The sequence below is a fragment of the Siphateles boraxobius genome, unplaced genomic scaffold (genome assembly GCF_051911475.1).
Source record: "Siphateles boraxobius isolate OS27281-9 unplaced genomic scaffold, OSU_SipBor_1 55, whole genome shotgun sequence".
Classification (NCBI taxonomy): domain Eukaryota; kingdom Metazoa; phylum Chordata; class Actinopteri; order Cypriniformes; family Leuciscidae; genus Siphateles; species Siphateles boraxobius.
In genome coordinates this window covers 7252240-7265000 of record NW_027509181.1, presented here as the reverse complement: position 1 = coordinate 7265000, position 12761 = coordinate 7252240, and the positions used below count along the sequence as shown (strand labels likewise).

Here is a 12761-nt window from a genome sequence, read left to right as displayed (position 1 = left end):
AAGGGGCCATTAACACGGAGTGGTTTTTGCATTCCACTGCGCTGCAATTCCATTGGTTTCACTGTAAACCGGCTAGATGGATGTGTTCGATTGTTGTGCTCGTGTATTTTGCAGAGTCACGTGCATGGCATGGCATTCTAAAAATGCTGTGCTTAAGATTAAAGTATATATATATATATATATATATATATATATATATAAAAAAAGTGTACTTGCATGTTTTTTTCCCATTCCGTTTTCAGCGCAAAAACGCGTTCTGTGTGAACGGCCCCTAAAGGCCCCGATATACTTCAAGCAAAATTGAAGAAAGCTGAACTTGTGGTATGTCATTTTGAACACAATCAGGCCAAAACAAAGTTCGTTTTGGGAGTCGAAACAGCTTGGCAAAGCGAACTTTCCAGAAAAGTTTGCTCCAGTTAGTAAATCCCTTCAAAACTACCATCGGTCCATGGCGATTACGTAATGGTAGGTGTGGCTCTGAGGCTCCGCCTTCTTTGATGTGGAAATCTTCTCCACTTCATTTCTTCTGTTCAGTCTGTCGAAACACACTGGAAAGTTGTAATTCTAATTGAAAGTGACCATGACACTGATTTTTCCATGTTTAATAATGCCAATCAGCTTTGCTAGCAATCTATTGTATAAAGTGCTATATAAATAAACATGACTGAAGTGATGAATTGCAGAGCTTGTGCAAACATATCCACCTCGCTATCAGTTACTTTAACTTTCGTTTTTTCACTGATGTCATTTTTGTTTTGTTTATTTTGCTATTGACAGAAATGCACGCGATGCATATTAACATATTCTTCTAATTGCTGGTCTCAGTAGTATGGGCGGTATCGGGATGTTCGTTAATAGTATATCACTGCAAAAAATGTCAAACTTCTTTTTACCTCTAAGCGAAGAACAACAAATAAAACTTGAATATATCCGTGAGTATATCGGGGCCTTAACATTTGATATACTGTTAATATACTGTTAGAGATTTCACACAATTGTTTTGTTTTGGATGGAAGTGCACGTACTTACCATTTTTATGTTTCATGGATTTGGATCTTCTTGGTGAATTTGGATTCTGTACAGAAAAAAGAAAAAAAAAGACGTCAAACATTAGCCTGCAGCCAGGATATGCAAATGAAAGCAATGAAAAGACATTGTAAAAGAAAGATTCAGGCAACAGTACGCTACTCTCCAGCACTGATTAGAGAGATAATGGGCCCTATTTTAACGATCCAAGCGCATGGTCTAAAGTGCACGGCGCAAGTGCACTTTGAGCATGTCCAAATCCACTTTTGCTAGTTTTACGACGGGAAAAATGGTCTAAAAGGGTGTTTCCTATTCTCTTAATGAGTAATGGGTGTGTTTTGGGCATAAAGTGCAATAAACCAATCAGAGTCTTATCTCCCATTCCCTTTAAAACCCAGTTGCGCTTGCGCCATGGGGGATTCGCTGTTTACATGGCGGAATTTGCAAGCGGGAAAAACTGAACGCTTCTCTAGCGAGGAAACGGATCTGAGCAGACTATCTACGGGACAAAGTGTACGCGCATTGTTGACCCGCCTATAGGCGCATATTACTAACGCGCTCTTTAAATAACAAAAAAAATATTGCGCCATTGACTTTAGATCAGGTTTCAGTTAGTCAATGGCGCAGTCTATTTCAGTTGCCTCAAAATGGCAACGTGCCAACAATACGCCTGAATGCAATTGCTATTTAAACAACGCGGCGCAGGATATGAAAATGGTAACTGCGTCGGGTTGAAACTAGCAGAAAACACTTGCGTCGCACCTGGCTTAGAGCACCAGATTCTGTGGCTACAAATGCCGAAAGACCATCTAAGAGCCGGAAAAAATACATCCGTAACAGTAAAACAAACTTACCAAGAGTACAGGTTGTTTCATAGAATGTAAAAATACCTTATCTGACTTTCTCTTCTTGGCTGAAAAGCAAAATATTGTAATATGTTAAAATGTAAAAACACGCAGAGATATTGATAAATAGTTGCAGTCACTATTTATGCAATGAAGTCCCTCGAGTGGTTTAGCACTAATCCAGAATATTACCAAGAAAGGTATAACAGTCTCACCTTTCTTTTCTGCCCCATAAGACCAGTCATTGTCGTTGACATCATCATTGTCTTCTTGATCGCTTTCTGATTTGTTTGTGTTGTTGCCGCTTGCAATTCTAAATATACATTTATACACACATTACCCTCACATGTTCCAAAATCAATGTTATCAATAATGAATTCTAGAAATTCAGACAAGCACAACCCTTTATGAACATTTGCATCTACGTTTTCATGTGGGCGGTGAAGGTAATGTTTAGTCCTAATACCTGCGGTTGGCGATGCGACTGCTGTTACGGCCCATGCCGAGGCATTTCTCCAGGTGAGGAGCAAAGCGTGAGGCGGCGATGCTCCGGCTGCAGTTGGGACACACGCACTCTTTGTTTTTCCACTGGTTGTACACTTGCCCGAAAATGTCTACTCCAGGCTGGTCCACGATTTCTACAAGAGACAGTGAAAAATTAGTTAAAGATTTTCTGTTAAAGACGGCTTAAATTTGGGTCTGTTCCTCAAAATACCACATATATCAAGTCGGTTCACTCACTTACATTAAAATAAATGGGAGAAAAGCTGCGTTCACAGCATGCCATAATTACAGTAACGATTCTGACTGTAAAAATGGTGAAGGGGACAAAAAAAATATAGGACAGGACTTGATTTTTGCCCATCTGGAATTGATTGGATCATTGGATGGATGTGGTTTTTATTGCTGTGATCTCATGCGAGTGACAGGCTGTCCCGCCCTCACGGCTCACGCCAGTAAACACATCAGAGAAGTGGTGGGAGGGGAAGTTATTTTGATTAAAGATTATTATAAAAATAATGATGTGCACAAATAAATCATTGATAAAAAATATGGCAATATTCCACAAAATAAGAATTGTCAATTTTGCTTTCATGGTGAATGTTTAAGGTGTAGTCCATTCATATCAAATTTTGTTGCTAATATGAAATACATTTTATTTAAATTTAATTGAGCAAGCAGTTTTTGAGCTTTTGGCATTTCCCCATTCAAGAAGATAGGAGTTAGTTGTGCACAATGTTCCCTCTAATTTTTTTTCTTGCTGAGCAAAACTTTTTTCTATTGGGCGGACATATTTCGCCACCTGAGCAAAAATATTCTTTATACCTGACCTGTACAGCATACGTAGAAACACAATGGTTTCAACATTCAGTTGTAACTTTTAACTTGAATGTGGCATTTCTATTTTATTTGACCCTTGATGTAACTTATTGGTATTAAATCATATTTTTGAAAAACAAGCAGTTAAATAAGAAGTCACTAAATTACGCACATTTTAGGTTCCCTGATATTTTTTTCACAGTGCTGTTAACTGTACAGTCTTTACCAAGAAATCCTATGAAAAATAATTTACAAAATCTTCTGCAGGACAGTTCAAGTATTTACAATAATAGAATATAGTATGAAAGAAAAGTAAGCTGTTACACTGAGATGGTTTGGGGAAAACAAAGTGTTTTTGTACAGTCAATTAATTGTGTACAGGAAGCTTTAAACCATCAAAGTTAAATGATTGTTTATTTCTTATGAATTTCCAATATTGTCTTTAGCAGGGGGTTTCAAAGTTTTTAATGGTAATGTTCCCGTGAGATTCTTTATTTAGGCTTATAATATAATAAAATATAGGCCTAATATAATATAATATGAAAAAAACGAATTGAAGTATTTGAAGTGATATAATATATCAGTTTAAATGCTTCAATTTGTTTACATATTATATTATTATAATATATAACAAACTAAAGCATTTAAATAGATCGAATAGCTAAATATTTTCAAGAAAAGTGAATATGTGAACTCTTTTATAGTAATCTAACCCCCCCCCCCCCCCCCCCCCCCCACACACACACACACACAAAAACATAGATTTAAACTAATGATAGCCTATTTTGAATTTGCACGCGGGTGGGTGTGTAATTGTTACCGTTCTGTGTACATCAACAGTTATTTCTACCACTTTAATCAAACCACTCTTCTTTAAAACATTATGATGTGATTTTATTTCACATGTCTGCGTTTCTCGTTGCCTCTCGTATTGAGCTATTTGGTCCGCATGCAAGACTCACTGCCAATCACACGTGCTCACATCATTCTCTTTCTATGAAACCTGTAAACTGCATTCACCAGTTTTCACTCTATAGCGGTTGACAAGTGCACTGAAATTATTTCTCACTTAAACTACAATCAAATGGATTTCCCAACACATTTCGCGTCAGTCCTCTGCGTGGCATTTTAATCTTTTCTGCGCGGCCACGGCTTCAGAAGTGCGCGGCGCACGCGCGCAGCTTAGAGGGAACACTGGTCGAGCATGCTTGAAATAGCATCCTGGAGACATTGCAAATGGCCAATGAGTGAACTGATTTTTCTTAAAAGGGACTTTGGTTGTATGTTTTGATGCACCGATGTAAAAATTGTGGCCGATACCGATAACCGATATTAATATTGCTGTTTATGGCCGATACTTACCGATGTCGATATCTCTGTATAGAAAACACATTTTTAAGATAATCAAATAAAGAGCTATTTTCCAAAACACTTTTTTTTTTACTTTTGTAATTTATTTTCAGAAATGACTGATATTGAGCACATTTACCTGTGTGCAAAATATGTCATCAGATTTTCAGAAGAAAAAATAAATAAAAATACATAGGATACAAGTGTGTCCTGAATTCACACTATGAATAAGCCTACCCTGAGTATTCTCAATAAACATCTAACTCACTTGAGACCAAGTCACTGTATTCTGTGAACCTTGTACAACAGTTCAAAACTTTAAAGTACAGTACTGTCCTACTAAGGCAAAAGACCTTAACTTCTATTTTATAGCACAATGTTATGATAACACTTAAAATGTAATCAATATTAACCCTATTAGACTCACTATGATAAAAATGGCATCACATGTATAAACAAGAAGTTGAAGTAGTGAGCATAGTTGGAATGTCTGAACAAAATGACGGAGTATGTTTTTGTTTCCACTGTTCGATCGCGCCCGCGCCTCTCTCTCTCTCTCACATGCGCGCCACACACACACACACACACACACACACACACACACACACACACACACACACACACACACACACACACACACACACACACACACACACACACACACACACACACACACACATTCCAGCATTACAATCTTGACGTCGCAGACAGTTCAGAATAGTCACAGAGATTCAGAGCTAAGGCAGGGCAAGAGATTAGGTCTCCCTAAAGAAATGTAACGTTATCTAACAGTTAGTAGTTCCGCATTGTAATGGATTTGCTTTCTCGTCGGTTGTTCGACATGGATTTTAACCAGGGTTCAACAAAAGGTAGGCTTTAAATTACTACATTCCTGCTGCTGGTGTATAATGGGTGTGTCATTGCGGCTCCAACTGACCAACTCGCGTAGTTTTCAGTCAGTGGACTGTCATTGACAGGCGAGAGCTAGCATTTTATTTCAGTTGTAGCCTACATGTAGCCTTACGGGCTGTGAATTAAGATATCCTACAAGCCTGCTCTAATGCAGCGCTTGTTACTAGATAAGTTGTTGATTATGGCTCGAAACGTGTTTGTGTCTAGTTTGTGAAGTAGCATCGCTAGCTAAAGGCTACCGCTAGCTATTACTGGATTTTAAAGATTATCTTTTTTATGCACCCGTGTCGTGTGTCATTCTTACCTTGATCATTTTCACCATAATTTCCCCCCGAGAGTATGCCATTATTCAGTAATCTAACAAAAGCAATCACTGTGAAACATGTAACTTACATGTGTGTCTGAGGTGATTTAATTGCTACATCATAACCCCGTAACTCCAGCGCGACAATACTTTGATGGTCGGTCAGAACAAGGCAGAGTGTCATAACTTACGCCTCCAGCACCTGCTTCAGCACATTATGTGTGTAATGTATGCGCTCGTGCAAAAACAAACATCCCCGCCCCCACATAAGCCTACACACACGTCAAATACACAGGAATGATTATCGGCCCGTTCACATCGGCCCTATTTTGACATCGGAGCGATACCGATGTGTAAAATATTGACCATATCGGTCGATATTATATCGGCGGCCGATATATCATGCATCACTAGTTGTATGAATTTAGATGTCTTGGATTATAGTGCAAAAACATGAATTTTGCTTTTCGGAGCTTGAGAGTGCTTTAACATTTGGCTCGATTTCTCTGTCAGGACCAGAGTTTGATTGCTCCCCCTCTCCCTGTTGGATTGGGTCACACTGTATTTTTCATTTGCAACAAAGTGGCAATTGTCTGAAAAGCACCCTGACAGTGCAGATCCAAATCACCCATTTTATGGAAAATGGAAGCATGGACATTCTTCTAAAGACCTCTTTTTGGGTTACACAGAAGAAAAGAAAGTGATGGGTTCACTTCAGAATGACACTAATTTTCTTTTTTGGGCAAACTATTCCTTTACGGCACCTTCCCGACAGTTCTGAACCATCACGTCTTAAGGTGTGGCCACATTTATCGATGTTCACGAGTTTTAATGGGCACAATCTAGCTCTCAATTGGAATCTACAAGATTTCCCCATGCAGATTTTTGCAATGGGTTCAGGTTGGTCACTCGAATCAATGCCGTTGACCAACAAAAAGTTGCCTGGTTTGAAAGTGTATTTTGTGTGAGCTGTGCTTCATACATCACTACACTAATGACAATGGACCTTTTTGCCTGTGGAATTTTGAATATCAAAATGAACATTTTTAACCATTTTAGTGAATAGACCATACATGACTCTGCTCAAATCAGTAGCTATGTTGCAAACTTAAAAGCATAGTACACCCAAAAATGAAAATTCTGTCATTAATTTCTCAACCTCATGTCGTTTCAAACCCGTAAGAATTTCGTTCATCTTCATAACACAAATGAAGATCCTTTTGATTAAATTGAGAGCTTTCTGTCCCTCCAGAGACAGCTATGCAACTGCCACTTTAATGCTTCAAAAAGTTCATAAAGAGATCGTAAAACTAATCCATATGAATTGAGCGGTTTAGTCAAAATTTTCTGAAGAGAAGACTTGATCGCTTTATATGATGAACCGATTTAATTAAGGCTTTTATTAACATATAAACATTAATCAACTCACACATCAGTTGTGATACGCTTGACATGCGAGAACCAATGAGGTTCATATTCTTATGTTACGCAGGTTCAGTTGAGCTTCTGTTCGGTGATCAATGTTTAAATGTTAATAGAATCCTAAATTAAATCGGTTCATCATATAAAATAAACCGCTCAATTCATATGGATTAGTTTTACGATCTCTTTATGAACTTTTTGAACCGTCAAAGTGGTAGTTGCGTAGCTGTCTATGCAGAGTACACAGAGCTCTCAGATTTCATTTTAAATATCTTCATTTCTGTTCCGAAGATGAACAACAGACTTACGGGTTTGAAACGACATGAGGTTGAGTAATTAATGACAGAGTTTTCATTTTTTGGTGAACTATTCCTTTAACATATGTGCTAAACTGGAATATCAAATTAAAAATTTGTGAAATAAAGCAATGTTTCCATCCATGTGTTCAAGAGACTAAACAGTTGATTGCCATAATCAAGAAATGTGTCAGAGTCTCACCAAAGTCTTTCATACTCTCCTGGTCTGTATCATCCAGGAAAAAGTATCCCTGTTTGACAGCCCTGTGAACTTCAAAACAAAGACCCAAACAGGCATCTTCCACCAGGTCAGACAGGATCTCTTGAGCAAATCCCTGTGGGTGAAGGCGCGACACATGCAAGAATTAATGTGCTTGATCACATAGTAACATTCAGAAAGATTAACATCACATTCACTGGACACAGCTGGGAAAACCAATGAAATGAGTGTAAAATGTATATATCATGAGAGACGAGCTTCATGACACACCCGCATAAGCTTTTGTTTATTCAACACTGATCCAATTAAGCAGAATATAACATGAAAAACAAACGCTCACCTCCATCTTACTGTTGTCCATACTGGACAGAGACACGTCCTCCATTTTCATTTGCAAAAGCTCCAGGAAAAAGCACTGCTGTCTACATGCTGTAGTGCAGCAGTCATAGGCTGAGGAGGGGCTGAAACAACAACAACCCAAACAAAGGAAGACAAACAGAGACACAGGCAGGGAATGAGACAGCAATATATGATCCCGGCTGCAATTATAAAAGCATAACAAACAAAAGTCCTCATCGTGTATTTATGGATGTACTTATATTATTATGAAAAATCGAATAAATAAATGATACACACCGCTGTAAAAAGAACTAACGTTACTAGAAGAATGAGCGATACTAGAAGGATGAACTCAATGCATTGCCTTGAATAAGAGCCGTTTACACTGCATACTGCAAACACTCGGATATCATATCTCATGATTAAGGCTGTTTCGTATTAACTAGGGTAACGTATATCATATCATTTTGTCAATCGATGATTGATCACGATAACACGTAAGTTATCCCGTTTCGCCTTCGTTCGCCTTGACTGAAATTACAGGTTACATTCAGAAGTGTGGACACAGATTAACTAAAATGCTGTAATGGCATAAGATAATAAGTGACAAAGTATGTCATTAAGTATGATTGATGCAAAATGTTTTATTATAATAAAGATGTTTACACAGGGTAAGTTAAGATTTGCGTCCATTGGCTTGGATAGCCGCCCTCTACTGACTGACTTGAATTCGAGTCGTAAGAGGTTATACATCATACTGCTTGCGAAAATCCTAACAAATACTGTCGTGTGATCTCTATTGTTTATCTGTATTATATGGACATTAATTTCTGTCACTCACCAGCTCTGGAATGGAGGCTGTTGTCGGTCTGTTCACTCCACTGACTGAAGCTGCTCATCTGATTAAATCAATAATGAAATCTGTATCTACTAGGTCTTTGTCCCATTAATGGTATGTGCATGAAAGGGAACAGATACAAAAGGTCCAACGAAACATTTCCCTTAAAGTATTTCCTCACTGACAAAACAAAGTTCCACATTCAGCGTTCAATCTCTTATCCCGTCCGCAGACTTCCATTTCCCTTTACCCAGACCTGACCAATCTATCCTCGTTCATCGTATGCTGCTGAAATCATAGACAGTGGCTGAAATGCGTCACCGCTGAATCGTCTAGCCAGGTCTGAGAAAAGGAAAATGGAAATTAAACGAAAGTTCTTACTTATTTTGCCGTATCTGCTATATTCTTATAAAGAAACACAACACAATTGATAAAGTTTAACAAAAATTAAAATGTAAACGGAAAACATAACAGCCAATTTAAAATATTAAAGTCCCATGTAGTCAATACATGAAGCCAGATCTCTTTAAACTTTGATGATCAAAATGACATATTTAAACGTTTTTAATATTAATAAAATCTTTCATGCCTTGAAATAGCTTAACTACAACCTTGTCTCATTTAATGCAGTTTATTAATATGCAAATTGGTCCCGCCTCCACTTACTGGCACCCATTCGTTTACGATCACACATTGATGTGATTGGCTACAAGGTAGTTTGTGATGTCAGAAACACCAGAAATTTCAATCTGCGTTTTTGAGACTGTCTTTGGTTAAGTGCAGTTTTAAAGAGAGAATACTCAGCAATGGTGTTGATTTATTAATCTGCACATTGTTTGTCTTAAAGGGACTAAGGTAAGTTAACTGACTAGAGGCCCATAGAGAAGGGAATGAATAGTTGAAATAAAGTCGTTATTTTTGTTTGTTTTTTGCACACAAAAAGTATTCTCGTCGCTTGATAAACTTAAGATTGAGCCACTGTAGTTACTTGGACTATTTTAACAATGTCTTTAATAACTTTTCGGGGCTGGCAAGTTTCTATCCCTGAAGAAGCCTATGGACTAGTATGGAGAAGTGATCCAGCTCTCAGATTTCATTGAAAAAATCTTAATTCGTGTTCCGAAGATGAACGAAGGTCTTACGGGGTTGGAACAACATGAGGGTGAGTAAATACTGACAGAATTTTCATTTTTGGGTGAACTATCCCTTTAAAGTAGCCTATATTAAAAAATACCACATAGACATAAACAACATTGAAAGCTTGATTTTCACCACATGGGGACTTTAATAACAACAATAATAGTATCTCACAGTCTCACTGATACTAAAATAATTACTGTTGCATTATGTTTTGTTATTTGAAATCTTACCTGCTGCTAGTGATTTATCTGTACCTAAGCTGAGTCATATTGGAACGTTGAATCCTGTCCATGAACACCCAACCCCTTGAGCAAGTAAACTGTGCGTCTGAAAGCATATTAATTCACCAGTATGAATATCTTTATCTGCTAGTATTTAACAGCTGATTTTTTTTTTACTTTTATTTTATTTTTACAGAATTTGGTTTATGGTTAATGTTGGATGTTGCATATGGTATGTGCAAGCTCTTATAAATATTATTGATCATCAGAGAACTCTACTCTATTCCAATGGTTCTTACAACCATAGCTGCTCAAAGTTGTGGTATTTTCAATAAAAAATCACTGTTTGTTTCATGTGAGTGATAACCTCATCTCAATTGTTAACCATTCAAAGATGACGGCTGCGTTGACATATGGTAACTAACTTTAGGCTCCAATATGTTACAACATTCTGTTGATGATGAAGCAAAACAACAAACTAGTATGGCCACATTAGTATTAGAATTTTTATTCCAAATATGCCACTGTTATGCATTGTCACATTGGCTGTTTTAATTTTTTTGCCTGTTACATAGAAAGAAAATAAGCTTGTACATGTTTTTTGATTTAGATCTATCGTACAACATAACATAATACATTCTTTAAGAAATACACTGCAGGTCAAAATTTTGGAATAATTAATTATTATTTTTTTAGTTTTTGAAAAAAATTTAATAGCCAAATGACACCTAGACCAGAAATATTGCATCTTTATGGGGGCAAGGCAAATCATCTCAAACAAGACAAAGTATTTGTAAAAAACAACAAAACAAAGACCTAGGCTACATTAATAATTTCTTTATAATGCAGGGAGAATATCTTATCTGAGAAATGTGCCTGTCCTATGTGCATTTTAAAGACCTTCATGATGTCATCTTGTAAGACCTGTATTAGACCATTATAATATCAATTTACAGACAGAAAACCACACACAGCAGTAAAATGAACATAATTCTTAATTTTGTAAAAATTTTCATGTGCTGGCTGTACTCTAAAACAAATGAGTTTAGTTACAGGAAAATGATCTATAATGGCATCTGAGATTCAGAATACACATCCACTCCTGGCTCCTCTTCAAATGTTGCCTTGGAATCATCACCGTCAAGCTATATTGAAGATACAAAGTACAATGAATTATTATGAAAAGTTAAATGGAAAGTTCTCTAGGTTCACTATAACTTGGAATATAGCATGTACGTCGAGTAGACTCCTGCTAGGCTACTCTGACTAGGCTAGTCAGTGTGCCACTTACACATTTCATCTCTTGCTCAGTGAAAAGTCGTCCAGTCATGAACATGCGCAGAGGGATTGTGAGTATCAGGATGAACGGTAGAGCCAGTGACACAGGGCTCGATTTCACCATCCACAGGACTGCTAGACACACGATCTGGATCGCAGTGAACACGTGCATCCTACTGGTGCTGACCTGCAGAGGGAGACAGAGACCACATGCAAACCAACCTTGAGAATAAAACATTTACAAGAAGAAGAAATCGAAATGCAAACTATTCAAATAGAGTAATGTTAGCAAATACATACTCTTGTAGCATAGGGTTCATTGGGGTGATATTTTTTGGGAATAAGGAGGAGCAGAATTCGATCCCAAAGCTGAATCCCACTGAGGGATGTGATTCCCATGTAGAGGAAGATTCCGAACAGAGCCGTAATAGGAATCATTTTTAGAACGGGCTCCATGAGGATTGAAAGACCTGCAAACAGACAGACAGAGATGATGTTAATGTTGGAAGCATAGTACTGTAAGAATCAGATTTAGAAGAATGTTAGACGTATGTCAACATACCAACAAGCAAAGCCACGATTACTCCACTGACTCTCTGTTCCAGAACCTTCTCAATCTCAGGTTTTGGGCCCTTGCTCATGACAGTCAGGGCATTGGCATGAGATACGGATCGTACGGTTGCGGCACTCAACCAAGGAACACCAAATATGGCACCCAGACCTCCCATGCTCACAAGGATGAGAAGATCCATGTGGAAGCCAGAACCCTTGACCATTTTTCTCTCTGGTTTACTCACAATTAGTCTTGAAAAATGAGAGACAAGTGAAAATATCAGTTTATAAATAAATTCGCATTGCAAATCATTATTCAGAGAGATATATTTGTTCTATTTTTATGTTCTTTTGAAAGCATTAGTAGAATGTTTAATCTACAATCTAGCAAGGGTCATCACACTAACCCAACAAGTCACTTTCACTTTCTGTCACACTGTGCGTAATACTGCTCCATATAACTGTATATTTCACTTTGTTGCACTCTTAAAATAAAGGTTCCAAAAGGGGTTTTTCGCCATGATGCGATAGAAGAACCATTCTGGGTTCCCCAAAGAACCTTTCTGTGAACAGTTTTATAGACCCCCTGTGGTGAAAATCACGTTTTAATTTTGTTTAAATGTCTGTGTTTTTTTGTATATGCTTTAAGATAAATCATGTGCAAATTCATGTCAACACCATGACTGAGTATTTTATCC

At 37.5% G+C, this 12761-nt stretch overlaps 2 protein-coding genes across 5 annotated transcripts in view; both read right to left on the bottom strand.

Annotated features, from left to right (window-relative positions):
* atxn7l3b (ataxin 7 like 3b) overlaps positions 1 to 9139 on the bottom strand; it is a 10277-nt gene extending 1138 nt beyond the window's left edge. The window contains exons 1-8 of one of the 4 annotated variants that reach the window (XM_077205986.1): positions 8876 to 9139; positions 8036 to 8156; positions 7678 to 7810; positions 2338 to 2509; positions 2087 to 2184; positions 1881 to 1939; positions 1030 to 1075; positions 399 to 535 (exon numbers count right to left, since the gene is read on the bottom strand). In XM_077205986.1, the coding sequence (XP_077062101.1) occupies positions 531 to 535; positions 1030 to 1075; positions 1881 to 1939; positions 2087 to 2184; positions 2338 to 2509; positions 7678 to 7810; positions 8036 to 8086 (564 nt within the window). In that variant the 5' untranslated portion in view covers positions 8087 to 8156; positions 8876 to 9139 and the 3' untranslated portion in view covers positions 399 to 530. Of the gene's footprint in view, positions 1 to 398; positions 536 to 1029; positions 1076 to 1880; positions 1940 to 2086; positions 2185 to 2337; positions 2510 to 7677; positions 7811 to 8035; positions 8157 to 8875 lie in introns of those variants that run through there. The other 3 variants (XM_077205987.1, XM_077205984.1, XM_077205985.1) reach the window with 3 other exon arrangements.
* A 1586-nt stretch (positions 9140 to 10725) lies between these two features.
* slc4a1b (solute carrier family 4 member 1b (Diego blood group)) overlaps positions 10726 to 12761 on the bottom strand; it is a 50024-nt gene continuing 47988 nt past the window's right edge. The window contains exons 14-17 of the mRNA XM_077205958.1: positions 12074 to 12315; positions 11812 to 11981; positions 11525 to 11698; positions 10726 to 11378 (exon numbers count right to left, since the gene is read on the bottom strand). Of these exons, the coding sequence (XP_077062073.1) occupies positions 11298 to 11378; positions 11525 to 11698; positions 11812 to 11981; positions 12074 to 12315 (667 nt within the window). The 3' untranslated portion in view covers positions 10726 to 11297. The remainder of the gene's footprint in view (positions 11379 to 11524; positions 11699 to 11811; positions 11982 to 12073; positions 12316 to 12761) is intronic.